The 15,012-nt window shown below is 51.1% G+C and overlaps 2 protein-coding genes and 1 non-coding gene across 3 annotated transcripts in view; all 3 read right to left on the reverse strand.

Moving 5' to 3' along the window:
* Positions 1 to 41: 41 nt before the first annotated feature.
* CUNH12orf57 (chromosome unknown C12orf57 homolog) lies at positions 42 to 862 on the reverse strand. Its single transcript, XM_066175424.1, has 3 exons — positions 720 to 862; positions 437 to 613; positions 42 to 356 (listed from the first exon to the last, which is right to left on the reverse strand). The coding sequence occupies exons 1-3, from the start codon at positions 775 to 777 to the stop codon at positions 208 to 210; spliced, it is 384 nt and encodes a 127-aa protein (XP_066031521.1). The 5' UTR covers positions 778 to 862; the 3' UTR covers positions 42 to 207.
* A 35-nt stretch (positions 863 to 897) lies between these two features.
* LOC136286184 (U7 small nuclear RNA) lies at positions 898 to 958 on the reverse strand. Its single transcript, XR_010719820.1, has one exon. It is a non-coding gene; the product is annotated as a U7 small nuclear RNA (small nuclear RNA).
* A 207-nt stretch (positions 959 to 1,165) lies between these two features.
* Positions 1,166 to 15,012, reverse strand: part of ATN1 (atrophin 1) — a 33,981-nt gene continuing 20,134 nt past the window's right edge. Inside the window, 6 exon segments of the mRNA XM_066175425.1 lie at positions 1,166 to 11,298; positions 11,844 to 12,024; positions 12,277 to 12,420; positions 13,615 to 14,332; positions 14,441 to 14,663; positions 14,875 to 15,012. Coding sequence (XP_066031522.1) covers positions 11,265 to 11,298; positions 11,844 to 12,024; positions 12,277 to 12,420; positions 13,615 to 14,332; positions 14,441 to 14,663; positions 14,875 to 15,012 — 1,438 coding nt within the window. The 3' untranslated portion in view covers positions 1,166 to 11,264.

The raw sequence follows: 15,012 nt of genomic DNA on the forward strand, positions 1-15,012 counted from the left end.
GCAGCACTGCTGAGCTCACGGCCATTCATAAAACACGGGCATTTTCAACACACGTTTTATTCACGAGCAGACACACGAGCGGGCACGAAGCATCCCATTCCTTCCAGATCCGCGTCTCCCTGGTACAAGTGCCCCATTCCAAGGGCTGACAGGACCTGCACCTTGGGAGGAGGGCACCAGCCGGAGCACCGGGAGAACTCCGCGGGCTCAGGAGGCAGCAACTCCGCCGGTGCCGGCCCCGTGCGGCGGCAGCGTCATAGGCGGCAGGAACATGGCCTTGAGCTTGCCCGACATGCTGGCGATCTCCGGGTCCTGAGACTCGTAGGACTTGATCAGACGGGCGAACTTGAGGACGCCTGCAAGGAAAGGGGGTGGGCGGGACGCCCCGCTGCCCCGGCGGGCCCGGAGCATCCCGCCCGGCGGGGGAACAACCCACCTTCGCCGTCGCTGCTGAAGCCGTAGGCCTTGATCACGTCCTGCTGGATCTGGGTGGCCACGGGCAGGAGGAACTGCAGCATCTTGCCCATGTCGTTGCAGGCGTTGTCCCGAGCCTCCTCCATGCGCTGCGCGTTCTCGGGCGCCCCGAACGCCTTGATCACCTCCGCCAGCACCGCTGCGGGACACGGGCACTCAGCCGCCCGCCGGTCTCCCGCATCCTGCTACGCGACACGGGCACTCCGCCGCCGGCCCGCCGGGCAGACGGAACCTCCCGCACTCACCCTTCACCTGCTCCGCGCTCAGCGCCGGCGGCACCGGGGGCTGCGCGGAGGCCGCCATGGGGCCCGGCGGGGCGACCGCGGCTCCGGCCCCGCACGGACGGGCGGCGCTTCCAGCCCGGCCCGACCCGAGCGCGCCTGCGCCTCCCCGCCCCGTTCTGTCATTGCACCGGTGTGTGGGAGCGGCTTCCCGCGAGCGCGGGAAACCTGCTGGACAAATTCTAAAAGAGCTGAAATCACTGCTGGGGCTTCCGCCCGCGCGAGGGCCCCTCCGGGCCGGCCCACCCCTAGGTGAGGGCGAGGTCCGCTCTTCCCTCCTGTCGCCTGCCCCGCGGGCCCCCGACCCGGCGCCGCCCGCCCGGCCCGCTCCGCACCGACACCGGCGGCCTCCGCCGCCGCCGAACTGGCCCTGCTGTGCTGTTCGGGCCGCATGCAAATTTATCGCTTCCTATTGGCCCGCGGCGCGCACGCCCCGCCCCTCCCGCGGTGGCGGGGCTCCGGCCCAGCAGCTCCCCGGCGCCTTTCCCGAGGCGGTGCCCGTTCCCAGCCTCTCCCTGTTTTCACTGGGAGTGTTTCTGCCCTTCCCGTCTTGGCCCCAGTGAAAAGAAATGAACACACCGGACTTCCATTTCTGGAAGGGTTTTTTTGTCTTTTTTTTTTTCCTTTTTTTTTTAAGAGCTTCATATATATATTTATATATATAAATTATTAGAATGTGTGTCGGGGCTTGGGAGTGCGTGGGGAACGTCGTTTGGGTGGTTGTTTTATTTTCTTTTCCATAGCTGGGTTGTTGGTTGTTTTTTCCTTTAATGGTTAAGTAAATATATATATATATATGGGGGACCAATCGAGAGATACAACTGTGAAATCAGAACACGCACGCAGGGGCAAGGGAGTCACAAGTTGCTACATAAAACTGCCACGTCTAATAGGATGTGCATGAGTTAAAGTACATCAATTAGGATGGGTGAGGGGAAAGGGGCAGCCACCATCTTACAGACAGTCCCAGGACGCAGTGTTACCGCTCGGCCACGCCAGCCCTCCCCACGGGGCTCAGAGGATTCATGGTGGTGATGGCAGTCTCCAAAACAGTCTGCAGGTGCTTCGCACCTCATGGCCGTGCCCGTTCCCATCAGCTGGGGAAAGCACAGCCACCGTCCTGCAAACAGTCCTGCGGTGCTTTGCACCCCGATGGCTGGGACCGGACCCTCCGCAGGCAGGAGAGGCCGCTCAGGAAGGGGCCTGGAACGCTTTGTTTGCATCTGAAGGGATGTTGGGAGAACGGGAAGCTGCTCTGGCTAATCTGAAAAAGTTCCTCGTTGCTTTTCTGTATCGCTAAGCAGTATCTTACACCTAAAAGGGGGTGGGGTGTTGAGGAGGCATCTTGAAAAAAGGCTCTTTTGTGTTTGCAGTTATTTCCTGGCTGTACCTCCTCCTTGCAGAAGAAGAAAAGGCAGGAGCATCCTGTACATTAAGTCCTTCAATGCTCTGCACTTTTTATTTAATGCAACTGTTCCCCCAAAACAAAGGATAGAGCTGCTGTCACCCTGAATTCACGTCAGTCTTTGTCTTTCTGAGCTCTGTGCAATGCTGGTTCTCTTTTCTTCACAGCTCAGCTGAAATCTCGTACCGATCGCTTCAGGTCCATTAGTGGTGTTTCAGTCCCTCCCCATTTTCTCTCCTCCACTTTTCCCAGGATGCCATCCCCTACTTTTTGTCATATTCTCTTGTACTCTACTGCATGGTGGGGCCAGGATGTGTCACTTTGCAGCTTCCCCTCCCCCAGTGTGATAAATAAGAATGGTGATTAAGTTATAAGTTGTTGGTTATAGAGTTGTAATGTTTTGTTCAAGAGTTATAATGCTGTTTGGCAGTTTTGTCCACTCTGTATCCCCTACCCCAAAATCCCACTTAGCTTTTCCATCAAGTCAAGCTGTTGCTGCTCCCTGGCATCACTGCTCCCTGGCATCACCACTCTCCATCTCTGCTGCTGCTTTGCCTGCCTGCACCCAGCCTGTCCCATCGGCTTGTGCCCTGCTTGCTCCACTTCCTGTCGGATCCTCTTCCTACTTCCTGCTGACAACCGGCCTGTCAGTCAGGCTGCTGCTGCCACCCTTATGGTAATTAGAAGAGCCCAGCTGCATGATGGGACCATATCAACACCAAGAACCCCTAGCCAAAACGAGCCAGCTCAAAGTTTCAATCTGCCAAAGACAGCACTGGACTAAGCATACACAAGGGTATTTATGCCGAGGGTTTTCATAAGTTTTTGTATCTCGCCATAACTTACGAAGTACTTAAAGAGCAAGACACCCCTGGACTCCATGAGCCAAGAGAGTTCTTTGGAACCCCCGCGAGGCGAGAACTCCCACTCTGCAGCACCAGCAGCAAAGTGGATTGCACCTCCTCCTCAGCGGTGTGGACGAAAGGGAGCAGCAGCGGCGTAGGCCACCCCTCGAGACCCTGTTTATTAATAAAGGCATTTAAAGGAGGAAACTGTGTCTCCTGCCCATTTATAACAATTTGGGGGCTCGTCCGGGAGAAGCCACGCCCAGAAGAGGACCAGGACGGGAAGGCGCCACCCGACCTCGGACCTCCTGGATCGCTGGCCTCCTGGACCAGAGGACGACGCTCGCTAGCCTCGAGGGACAGCACTGAGGAGAACCGGTAAAACCAACCGGTGGCGGGAGTGGAGGCGAGTGAGTGTGTGAGTGAATGAGAGGGGGGCCGGCAGCTCGGACCCCCCCAAGCGAGTCTGGACTCCTGAGTACCGCGGTTCCGGACTCCCGCGAGGGGGCCGGCCGGGAAAAGGAGGAAGCGAGTGGATCGGTGAGTGAGGCGTCTCCAGGGGCTTAGGGGGCCCCCCTCCGAACGGGCGGAGGAAACCTAGAGTGTGCGTGGCCCGTCATACGTTGCCTGCAGAATAGGCCTCCCCATTTTCAAGCTACAAGGGTAGGCTGCCCGGGTCAGTCTGAGTGGGTGGATTGATCCGAGGGAGTGAAAGGTGCACACCACACTGCCGGGGCTACAGTCCAGGACACACGGGTGATTTGTGGGGTCTGGCTGAGGTAGCTCACAGGGTGTGGAGAGTGTTGATGGTATGGTCACCTTGGTCGGGGGCACCTGAAGGAGAGGTGTGCTGTCCGGGGGTGAAGAGTGGCATTGGTCGGGGGTGTTTCTAGGTGCATTTCGCGTTTTTGGAAGGGCCTAGAAGATATGCTGTCCGGGTGCCAGGAGTGAAAGTTAGGGGAGCTTCAGCTGGTGCGGGAAGCTCAACAGTAGTGAGAGAGAGTGAGCCGCACACTATACACCCAATCTTGGCAGTAGGCAGTGCTGACACCTTGGGCCCCGGTCGACCGGCTGTCTAACGGAGATTTGTCCTGGTGTATAGGGGCAAACGTGGGTACTGGCTGTGGTGGTAAGGTGGTTGAGGCCCTATAAGGGGGGGGGCCAGTTTAGGCCACTTACGGGTACCAGGGACTGAGTGGGAAAGGGTTGATTTAGACCCAGTGAGAATGGGTGGATATGTGAGTAGAAATCAGCAACAGGAGAGAGTAGAAAGTAAGGTAAAGTACCTTCCACCAGAGAGCCCCCTTGGGCGCATGTTAAAGACGTGGGATGAAAATGATAGAACTAGAAACCTGGAGGAAGGGAAAATGATCCACTACTGCACTGAGGTTTGGCCCACCCTAGACCTGCCAAATCAATGGCCTTGGTGCGGGACCAGGGACTCGTGGATGTGCAATCTGTTATATCAACACTTAAAGGCTCAGGGAGATTGCAATGCTGAGCAAGTTCGTTATGCTGCCTGTTGGCAGAACAGTACATCTGGTGAGGAAATTACAAAAATTTGTAAATTAACAGAAAGAAAGGAAGTAGATAAAAAGGAAAAGGAGAAAGAAGAAAATAAACAGTGGGACCCTTTGGACCATCTACCCCCTCCCCCAACTTATCCAGACATTCCCCGAATCCATCCTATAGACCCTCCTTCATTACCCTTGAGTCCACCAGCTTACGTGAATCCCCCAGCTTTGCCTCCTCCCTCTATTCTGGTATCCCCATCCGCAGTCCCTACTGCGCCACCTCCTCCATTTCCTTCTCAACCTAATCCCCATATTTCAAAAAATAACCCCTTCCATTCCACCACCTTACATTCAACACCTGATAGCAAAAACACAGCACCTCCTTTACCATCATTAGTTCCCACTCCTCCTCCAAGTTGGGAATCAGAAATATCAGCCTCTTGTGCTGAAACACCCCAAGTAGCAGAAACCCCTGAGAGACCATACCAAAATACGAGATCAAAGACCAGGCTGTTCCCTCTGAGGGAAGTTCCCATGGGAGGAGTGGCTGGAGGTATAGGTTTTGTCAATGTACCACTAACAGCCTCTGAAGTGAGGAATTTTAAAAAGGAATTAGGGAGCCTGGTAGAAGATCCTGTGGGTATAGCAAACCAGATAGACCAGTTCTTGGGCCCTAATATATTTACCTGGGGAGAGTTTAATTCAATCCTAAACATACTTTTTAACCCAGATGAAGTAAGATTAATTAGAACAGCTGGAATGAGGGTATGGGAGCGAGAAAATCGAACAGGCCCACCAGGAGACCAAAAATTACCAGTAGTCAACCCAGACTGGGACCCAAACCAAGAAGAGGGTCGCAGGAATATGGAGGACTTCAGGAGGTTAATAATAAAAGGGATTAAAGAATCAGTTCCTAAGCCCAGTAACACCAAACTTGCCTTTGAGGCATCACAGGAAAAAGATGAAACTCCTGCAGCCTGGCTAAGCAGGCTCAGGAAGAATGTTCAGCAATACTCAAACCTTGACCCTGATAGCCCAGAAGGGCAAGTTTTCCTAAGGCTACAGTTTGTGACAAAATCTTGGCCTGACATTAGACGGAAGCTTGAAAAATTAGAAGATTGGCAAGGGAGAGAAGTGAATGAATTATTAAGAGAGGCATTAAAAGTATATTTAAGAAGAGAAGAGGAGAAGACCAAGGCGAAGACTAGAATTATGGTAGCGATAGCAAGGGAAAGTGTCAAAGATTGGAGAGTTGATAGAGACTCTCAGAACAGAGAAGGTATAAGACCCCTGGCAGGACGGGGAAGGAGTAGAATGTTGCCACCCTGGAGCACTCCCCAGAGACCGGGAGAAACTAGATCCTGTTACTATTGTGGTGAGGAAGGGCATATAAAGAGGGATTGTAAGAAGATGATTTTTGATGAGAGAATAGCGAAAGAACAAGAGGCACTAGAGAAATTGTTGAGAGGAGAGACTAAAGAAGACTAGGGGTGTCATGGGCTCTTTGCACTAGGGGACCTAGGAGAACACCAGGAAGAGCCCATTGTAAAGTTAGAGATAGGTCCTCACCATGAAGAAATTGAGTTCTTAGTAGATACAGGAGCAGAAAAATCTAGTATTAAACAGCTCCCAACTGGACTGATGATAGGAAAAAAGACCTGTGATGTTTTAGGGGCAGAAGGAAAACCCTTTAAAGCCTCTATAGTTGAAGGTGTAGAGATCAGAGGAAACTCAAGAAAATGTGTCACAAACCTTATTTACTTGCCAAATATTGATAGTAACCTACTCGGACGTGACTTACAAGTGAGATTGAAAGTAGGAATTATTCCTAGAGAAGGAAAGATGGTAGTACAAATGATGAAGTTGACAACCAAAGACCTAGATGAAATAAAGCCAGATGTGTGGGCAGAAGAGGGGAGGTATGGATATTTGAACATTGCCCCTATAGAAATCAAAATGCAAGGAAGAATGTCACCAGTCAGGATAAAGCAGTACCCCATCTCAGCAGAGGGAAGGAAGGGATTGGCTCCAATCATAACTAATCTATTAACTGCAGGAATTTTGGAGCCCTGCATGTCCCCTCATAATACACCCATCCTTGCTGTTAAAAAGGGAGAGAACAAATACAGACTAGTCCAAGACTTGAGGGAAATCAATAAGAGAACCGTCACCAATCACCCAGTGGTATCTAACCCACATACTCTATTGAATAAAGTCCATACGGATCATGCATGGTTCACCGTAATTGATTTAAAAGATGCTTTTTGGTCCTGTCCCTTAGCCAAAGAGAGTCGTGACTGGTTCGCGTTTGAATGGGAATGTCCTGAGACCCACAGAAAGCAACAACTGAGATGGACTCGCCTCCCACAAGGCTTCACTGAGAGTCCAAATCTGTTTGGGCAGGCTTTAGAGGAATTATTGGACCAGTTTATTCCTGAAAATGACACCCAAATTTTACAATATGTGGATGACCTTTTGATTTCGGGAAAAGAGCAGAGTGAAGTCAGACATACTAGCATAAACCTCCTAAATTTCTTAGGAGAAAAAGGCCTCAAAGTCTCAAAAGAGAAACTACAGTTTGTGGAGTCTCAAGTCATTTATCTCGGACATTTAATCGAAAAGGGGTGTAAGAAACTAAGCCCGGAAAGAATCTCAGGTTTACTGTCTATTCCGGCACCAGTCACCAAAAGGGATATAAGGAAACTGTTAGGGTTATTTGGCTACTGTCGATTGTGGATTGATAGGTACTCCCAGAGTGTTAAATTTTTATATGAAAAGCTAGTGCAACCCGAACCAGTTAAATGGACAATAGAAGATGAAAAGCAATTGGAAGATTTGAAAACTAAATTATCCACAGCACCTGTATTAGGCCTTCCTGACCCCAAAAAGACATTTGATCTATTCATCAATACAGAAGAAGGGGTTGCGTACGGAGTACTTACCCAAGAGTGGGCAAGCCAAAGAAAACCCATAGCCTATCTCTCCAAAATCCTGGACCCAGTAGCCAGAGGATGGCCAGCTTGCCTCCAAGCCATAGCGGCCACTGCAATCCTCCTCGAGGATGCACAAAAGCTAACCTTGCAAGGGAAAATCTTAATACACACCCCACATGACTTACGAACTGTTTTAAGTCAAAAAGCCCAACAGTGGCTGACTGATTCCAGAATATTAAAATATGAAGTAGTACTCACTACTGCAGAAAATATAGAGCTAACTACTTCAAAAATTTTGAACCCGGCCCAATTCCTCTCGGGGGAACCAGCAGCCAAACTTGAGCATGATTGCTTAGAAGTCATTGACTTACAGACTAAAATGAGGGAAGACCTGGAAGACACTCCGCTGTCAAATGGAAGAGTATTGTTCAGTGATGGATCCTCCAGAGTGGTTGAAGGGAAAAGAATTTCAGGCTATGCTGTAGTTGAAGGCACTGGAGGCAAACATAATCTGAAGATCTTAGAAAAAGGGAAGTTACCAGCAAATTGGTCAGCCCAGTGCGGTGAGATTTATGCCCTAAAGAGGGGACTTGATCTATTAAAACAAGATCAGGGGACTATATATTTAGACTCCCGGTATGCTTTTGGGATCGTGCATACCTTCGGGAAAATTTGGGAAAAAAGGGGCTACCTCAATTCAAAGGGAAAAGATCTAATTCATAAAGAGTTAATAAAAATGGTGTTAAAATCTTTAATGGGACCAAAAGAGATTGCGGTGGTACATGTAAGAGGTCATCAAAGAGGAGAAACCTTTGAAGTAAAAGGCAATTGGATGGCTGATCAAGCTGCAAAGTTAGCAGCTCAAGGCCCAGGTGATCCAGTGAAGATTTTTACTTCAAACTGTACTCCAGACAATACCACCAAAGAACCACTTTATGACAATATTGAACTAAAAACAATAAAAGAATTGGGGCTAAATCAAGGACAACAAGGGGAATGGCTGACCCCAGATGGAAGAAAGTTTTTAAATAAAGCACTAGCTCGGAGAGTATTAGAAGAAATCCATACGTTAACTCATTGGGGGACCCAAGGACTCTGCGATCATTTCTTAAGAGAGTATCTATGTATAGGTGTGTGTAGCCTGGCAAAAACAATTACAGAAGGGTGTCCAATTTGCCAAAAGATAAATCAAAAAGTAATGAGGAAAAATAAATTGGGAGGAAGACCAATAGCCCTAAGACCTTTCCAAAATGTACAAATCGATTTTACTGAAATGCCACCCATGCAAGGCTACAGACACCTACTAGTAATTGTTGACCATCTGACACATTGGGTCGAAGCCTTCCCCACCAAAAGAGAAACAGCCCAAGTGGTAATAAAAATACTTTTAGAAAATATTATTCCCCGGTACGGTCTAATAAATAACATCGATTCTGACCGAGGTCCCCAATTTACAGCACAAATAGTACAGGATATCATCCAGGCACTAGGAATTAGGTGGAGACTACATACCCCTTGGCATCCCCAGAGTTCGGGAAGGGTCGAGAGGATGAATAAGACCCTCAAAAATGTGTTAACCAAATTAATAACAGAGACAGGCATGAATTGGCTAAAGTGCTTGCCTCTAGCACTTTTAAGGATCCGGGTCCGTCCCAGATCTGATGTTGGAGTTTCACCCTATGAGATGATGTTTGGACTCCCCTTCTTGTTAACTCCCTACAGCGCTGGAGATTACCTAGACGGGGAAGCAGAAGCTCAAAAATATATAAAAACAATTAGCAACACATTGGCTGATCTCAGAAAAAGAGGGCATCTTCCTCAAGCCTCTCCCTTAGACGCAGATTTACATCCATTCAAACCAGGGGACTGGGTTCTAATAAAATCATGGACCAACGCTCCACTAACTCCCAAATTTGAGGGTCCTTTCCAAGTTTTGCTAACCACCCACACTGCAGTAAGGACAAAAGAAAAAGGCTGGACCCATTTCACCCGAGTCAAAGGATCTCTACCGCCCCCAGACAATCCTCCTGACACAAATCCCACCACCACTTCCAAATCATCTGAGTGGACTATAACCAGAGACCCAAGCACGCTCAAAATGACTCTAAGAAAGAAAACTGGAACTCATTAACGAATCAGAGACTAGAGGAAAACTGTTACTGAGCACCAAACATTTTGTTATTATAAAGGTTCTATTTAAAAGGGTTTTTCATCCCCAGTGTAGAAGTTGGAATGTTTTTTTTTAGTGTTGCTGTAAAATTTAGTAGCTGAAAAGTTCTTTGGTGTTGATTAAAGTGCTACTCCTAAGCGTTAAAAAAAAAAAAAACAAAAAAAAAACACCACAAAACCGAATCATCATGGTAGTCAGAAACCAGAATAGCAGCCAATCTTTCATAGGGCATTACCTAGAAAGAACTAAATTTGAGAAAGTAGGAGTGGGTAAAAGTGGACTGGAGGGATCTCTACAGGTGACACTCAGGAATTCTTCAACCCAAGAGGCAAGACCGGGCGGAATCAAGTCGGTTCGTACCGGACTCTTGGGAAGGCTGATAGTGACTTTGCTAGCAGTCAGACTAGCCGAAGTAGCATGTACCAAGTGCTATCAGCCCATTCACGACGGTAAAAGCCCGCAATCCTGGATAAGAGTCCCCATACCCACGTTAACCCTACCTGTTTTGATATAACAAAGCTCTCCACCTGTGAGGAGGATGGAAAGCAGTATTGGGTCGCCAAAAATACTGCAAACTTTAGGCAGCGCCTTGCTGGGGAATGCCCTATCAAAGAATGGGTTTGCTTTGAAGAATTAAATCATTTAAACGAAGTTGCCAATCTTATTAAAGAAAAACCTGTGGTTAAGAAAGAGGATGAGATTAATGAACCCCTCAGCAGAAATTTGTTTATTGATCTTATTAAAAGAATTAGTCGTGAATAAGAGAGTACTCCCAGGAAATAAAGAGCGATAGAGGTTGATGCGGGCAAAGCCCGATCAAAGAAATAGAGGGGGGATTGTGATAAATAAGAATGGTGATTAAGTTATAAGTTGTTGGTTATAGAGTTGTAATGTTTTGTTCAAGAGTTATAATGCTGTTTGGCAGTTTTGTCCACTCTGTATCCCCTACCCCAAAATCCCACTTAGCTTTTCCATCAAGTCAAGCTGTTGCTGCTCCCTGGCATCACTGCTCCCTGGCATCACCACTCTCCATCTCTGCTGCTGCTTTGCCTGCCTGCACCCAGCCTGTCCCATCGGCTTGTGCCCTGCTTGCTCCACTTCCTGTCGGATCCTCTTCCTACTTCCTGCTGACAACCGGCCTGTCAGTCAGGCTGCTGCTGCCACCCTTATGGTAATTAGAAGAGCCCAGCTGCATGATGGGACCATATCAACACCAAGAACCCCTAGCCAAAACGAGCCAGCTCAAAGTTTCAATCTGCCAAAGACAGCACTGGACTAAGCATACACAAGGGTATTTATGCCGAGGGTTTTCATAAGTTTTTGTATCTCGCCATAACTTACGAAGTACTTAAAGAGCAAGACACCCCTGGACTCCATGAGCCAAGAGAGTTCTTTGGAACCCCCGCGAGGCGAGAACTCCCACTCTGCAGCACCAGCAGCAAAGTGGATTGCACCTCCTCCTCAGCGGTGTGGACGAAAGGGAGCAGCAGCGGCGTAGGCCACCCCTCGAGACCCTGTTTATTAATAAAGGCATTTAAAGGAGGAAACTGTGTCTCCTGCCCATTTATAACACCAGGATTTGGTTGATTGATTGCTCCTCTTGAGAGAAAGACATGATGATGTCACATTTAAAGAAGTCCATTTAAAGGGGTTTGTCACTTTCCTTCTTCAGGTGGCTAGGATAAAAAAGAGGAACAAGGTGATAGTGAAAGGGAAAAAGGCAATTTACTATATTCCCCTGACTTTGTTCATCTAGACCCACACAACACTGCTGGCTTGGGAAGTTCTGTAGATCCTTGAAGTAGGATCTATTGAAAAGGTACAACATTGCACCTCTCTCTTTCTCAGTGTGCCTCCCCGTGCACTTGTGAATGCCTTGTCTTGGCAAAACTATCAAACTCTTATAAAAGTTTTGTACTTTGGCAGGGGTATTGGTTAGTCATAACTGCATCACCATGTGTGAAACACATCTCCCCCCTCAGGGGGGAGGAGCTGAGACCTCACAAGGGACTAGCCACTAAATAGCCACTTGTCAAGTACAATCTTCCTGGTGGCCCGCCCACAGCTGTGCCCCGTGGCAAAGTGTCCCCGTTCCCGGTGTGGGCTTGGGCACAGTCACCCGCTCCAGGGGCAGTGCCTCCCTGTTCCCACTGCTTGTGCCAGCCCCACGCCAGGGCTCGGCCTGGAGGAGTTCTTGTGAGGAGTGAGCAGCTCCACTCACCTGTAGTAGTCCTCCTGCGTGGGGAGCGGCACGCCGTGCAGAGGGTGGTGGGCGTGGAGCCACTGCTGCTGCTCCAGAGCCAGGCGCTGCAGCTCGGCCGACTGCGCGTGCATGGCCTGCAGCTGGTGCGCCGCCGACATGGGTGCCGACAGGGAGCCCGGCAGGTCCCTGTAGGGTGCGGCTGCAGCCAAAGGTGACACAGAGAAGAGCCAAGTAAATGCCCCGTCCGAGGCCCCACAGCTCAGTCAAGAAGACCCTGCTGCACTCCCATCCCTGCCCACGTGCAGGACCTGCTCATCCTGACAGCGTGGGCCTCTCCTACGCTCTGTTTAACAGACCTCAGTTGGGTCCTGTGACCCCCTCAGGACACCCCGGCCCCTCAGAACTCCGCTGATGCACTTTGGAGAACAGCAGTCCCTGTGAACTTCCTTACCAAAGAGCTGGTGGCGCAGCACTTCATTCTCATGTAGAGGGTGAGGCAGGAGAGGGTTGGGGATGGTTCCAGCTGGGTATGGTATCCGGGTGAGGTGTGATCCCGAGGCGAGGGGGTCGATTAGCGGGTGAACAGAGGCTGAGGCTGGAAAGATACCACAAGATAGTCATCCCAGGCTTTGTAGCAGGTAACACAGAGACAGGCACAAGGCCTCAAAAAACAGATATGGAGACAGAGGGTCAGAGTGTGTTAGGGATAGAATAATTTCACAGCTTGACAACATAGTGTCATCTCCTTCTGAGTGTTACTCTCTTTGCCTGCATTGAACTTCACGTGAACCAGTCTGGCAGAGCTCTGTCCCTACACTCCTCTGGAAGAAATACTGCTCCTTAGAAGTACAGCTCCTTAAAAGTTCAGTAGGGTTCTGCAAGGCCTGCTCTGCAATCAGGTCTGCACCCCATATCATGCCGATCTGTCACCCTGACAGCCATTCACATGCATACTTGTACTGGGTGCTTTCTTTTCCAGGTCTTATCCAGGACAGATGCTCTTTCTAGTGGTTTGGACTCACAGCCTGAGGAATGTGCCCAGCCACGGATCATAGGGAAAATGGACATTCATTTGTACCTCGAGCCATCTATGAGCAGTTGCAGCTGCTCAGAGCTAATGTCTGTGACTGACACCAGACCCCACTGACCGCTCACAGCACCTGAGCAGGCACAACGCTTTTTTCCTATCGCACTGTAGCTTGGGCTTTGCTTCCCTGAGATTTTAATCTCTAAACCTTTTACTTTTGCTTTCCTGTAGGATGTGGAAATGGTAGGGACCACCATTCAGTTCCAAAAAACAGCAGCCTCCAGTTCCTTATGATTAGCCCATCTCCTTTCCCATCCCATCCCACTATCTGCATCCATAGGAGCAAACCTAAGAACCAACATTTCATCAGTCCTAAGGATGCTGCCAAAACTGTTCTAGCAGGGCTCCCGCTCCCTCTGCAGACTCCAGTCTACAGGAATGCAGTTCACAGCAGCACCACCCAGGCAGTCAGTGGGACTCCAGCTCTTGTACTGTGGCCCCATAGATCCAGAACAAAAGGACATAGTGCGAACAATTTTGCTGGCCACTGATCAGCAGTGTCAGTGCCTTTGGTGGGATGGGCGTGGGGGCAAGGAAGAATGACCACGATGTTGGGCTCTTCTGGCTGAAGATCTATGGCCTCAAAGTTTAGCCTCGTCAGCTTTTAGGGTTTCCCAGCGCCAGAGGGAAGGGGCGCAAGGAAGGCACAGTAGGACAGAAATCAGGGCTCTGTGAAGGGCACCACCACCACGGGGCCCTTACCTGCATGTATGGCATCCTGCTGGTGGAGATGGAGGTGGGAGTGGATGTGGGAATGCTGATGATGATGAGGTGTCACATTGAGCATCTGCAGCCGGGCCAGAGGGTCATTGCTGAGAGCAGCCACCCGCTCGGCGTGCTGGCGTTCGGCCGCCAAGCGCTCGGCGTAGGACATGTCGGGACGAAGGGTCGGGCCAGCTGCCAGCGCCAGCCTCTCCCGCTCCAAGTGACCCAGCCCTGGGTGGAAGGGAAAAGCGGGATGAAGGCCAGGGGCCGTCTGCAGACTCAGCCCGCCGTGGCGTGGGAACGGATCCATGGCAGCAGCTGGCACAGCATGGAGCTGCTCCAGCTCGGCCGGTTTGACTTCAAAGCCAGGCTTGAGACGTTCACGCAGGTCCCGGTCCCTCAGGTCTCGTTCGCGGGCCTCCCGCTCCCGCAGCTCCCGCTCCCGCGTGGCTGGATCGCTGCTGTAGATGGCTGGCACGTTGTAGCCCAGCAGGCCCGGGTCGACAGCGCCCAGGGGCACGTAGAAAGGGTGGTTGCGGTTGCTGGGGGACATGACGTGGGGCCGGGCATACTCGCTAAGGGTGCGCAGAGCCGGGGTGTCAGGGCCCAGGTATGGGGGAACAGTCGCTACAGCACTGCCCTGCTCGAAGGAGGGGCGGTGGGGAACCGGCCCCAGGGACGAGCACTCGACCGGACGGCCCTCCTGGGCCATCTTCTGCAAAAGAGCAGAGAGACCGGCTTCAGAGTCCCAGCGGGGAGCGGCCGAGGGGGCCCTGGAGCATCCGCCCCGGCTGCGCTGCGGCAGTGGGATCCCCAGACCTACCACACTCCTCTCCAGCTCTCGTTCCTTCTCCCGCTCCCGCTCCTTCTCCCGCTCCCGTTCCCGTTCCCGCTCCTTCTCTTCACGGGCCTTCTGCTCAGCCTCTCGACGCACTTTCTCCACCAAGTCTGCTCTTTTCTTGGCCAGCTTGGAGCCATCAAGGGGTACAAAGTACAGGTCTGTGCGGGAGCAGGAGTTGAAGCCACGGTCCAGGTGTTTGTTGAATCTGGGGATGAGAGGTGAAGCCTATCAGTGCTGACAGGGCTGGTAAGCAGGGACGGGGACAGGGACGGGTACTGTAGGAATGGCACTGTGGGAATGTGAAGAGCGTCATGAAAAAGGCAAAAGGGCGTAGCTGCACCTCAGGCTTGGTGTGTTTTCCTCTTCCCTGGCCCAAACTCCCTCCCCATCGTTTGGAGAAACCAGCCTCCCCTCACCTGGCTGACTGGCTGGCATGGCTGGGCACATCCACCACCTTGGGGGGTGGTGAGGGGCTGCGAGCAGGTGGCACGGGGCTCTCTGGGGGCTCGTACTCCTCCGACGGCTCCTGCTTGATCTGAGCAGCGCTGAGGGGG

This window comes from Chamaea fasciata, unplaced genomic scaffold (genome assembly GCF_029207755.1).
Source record: "Chamaea fasciata isolate MVZ Bird 193981 ecotype frontalis unplaced genomic scaffold, bChaFas1.0.hap1 SCAF_2, whole genome shotgun sequence".
NCBI classification, from domain to species: Eukaryota; Metazoa; Chordata; class Aves; order Passeriformes; family Sylviidae; genus Chamaea; species Chamaea fasciata.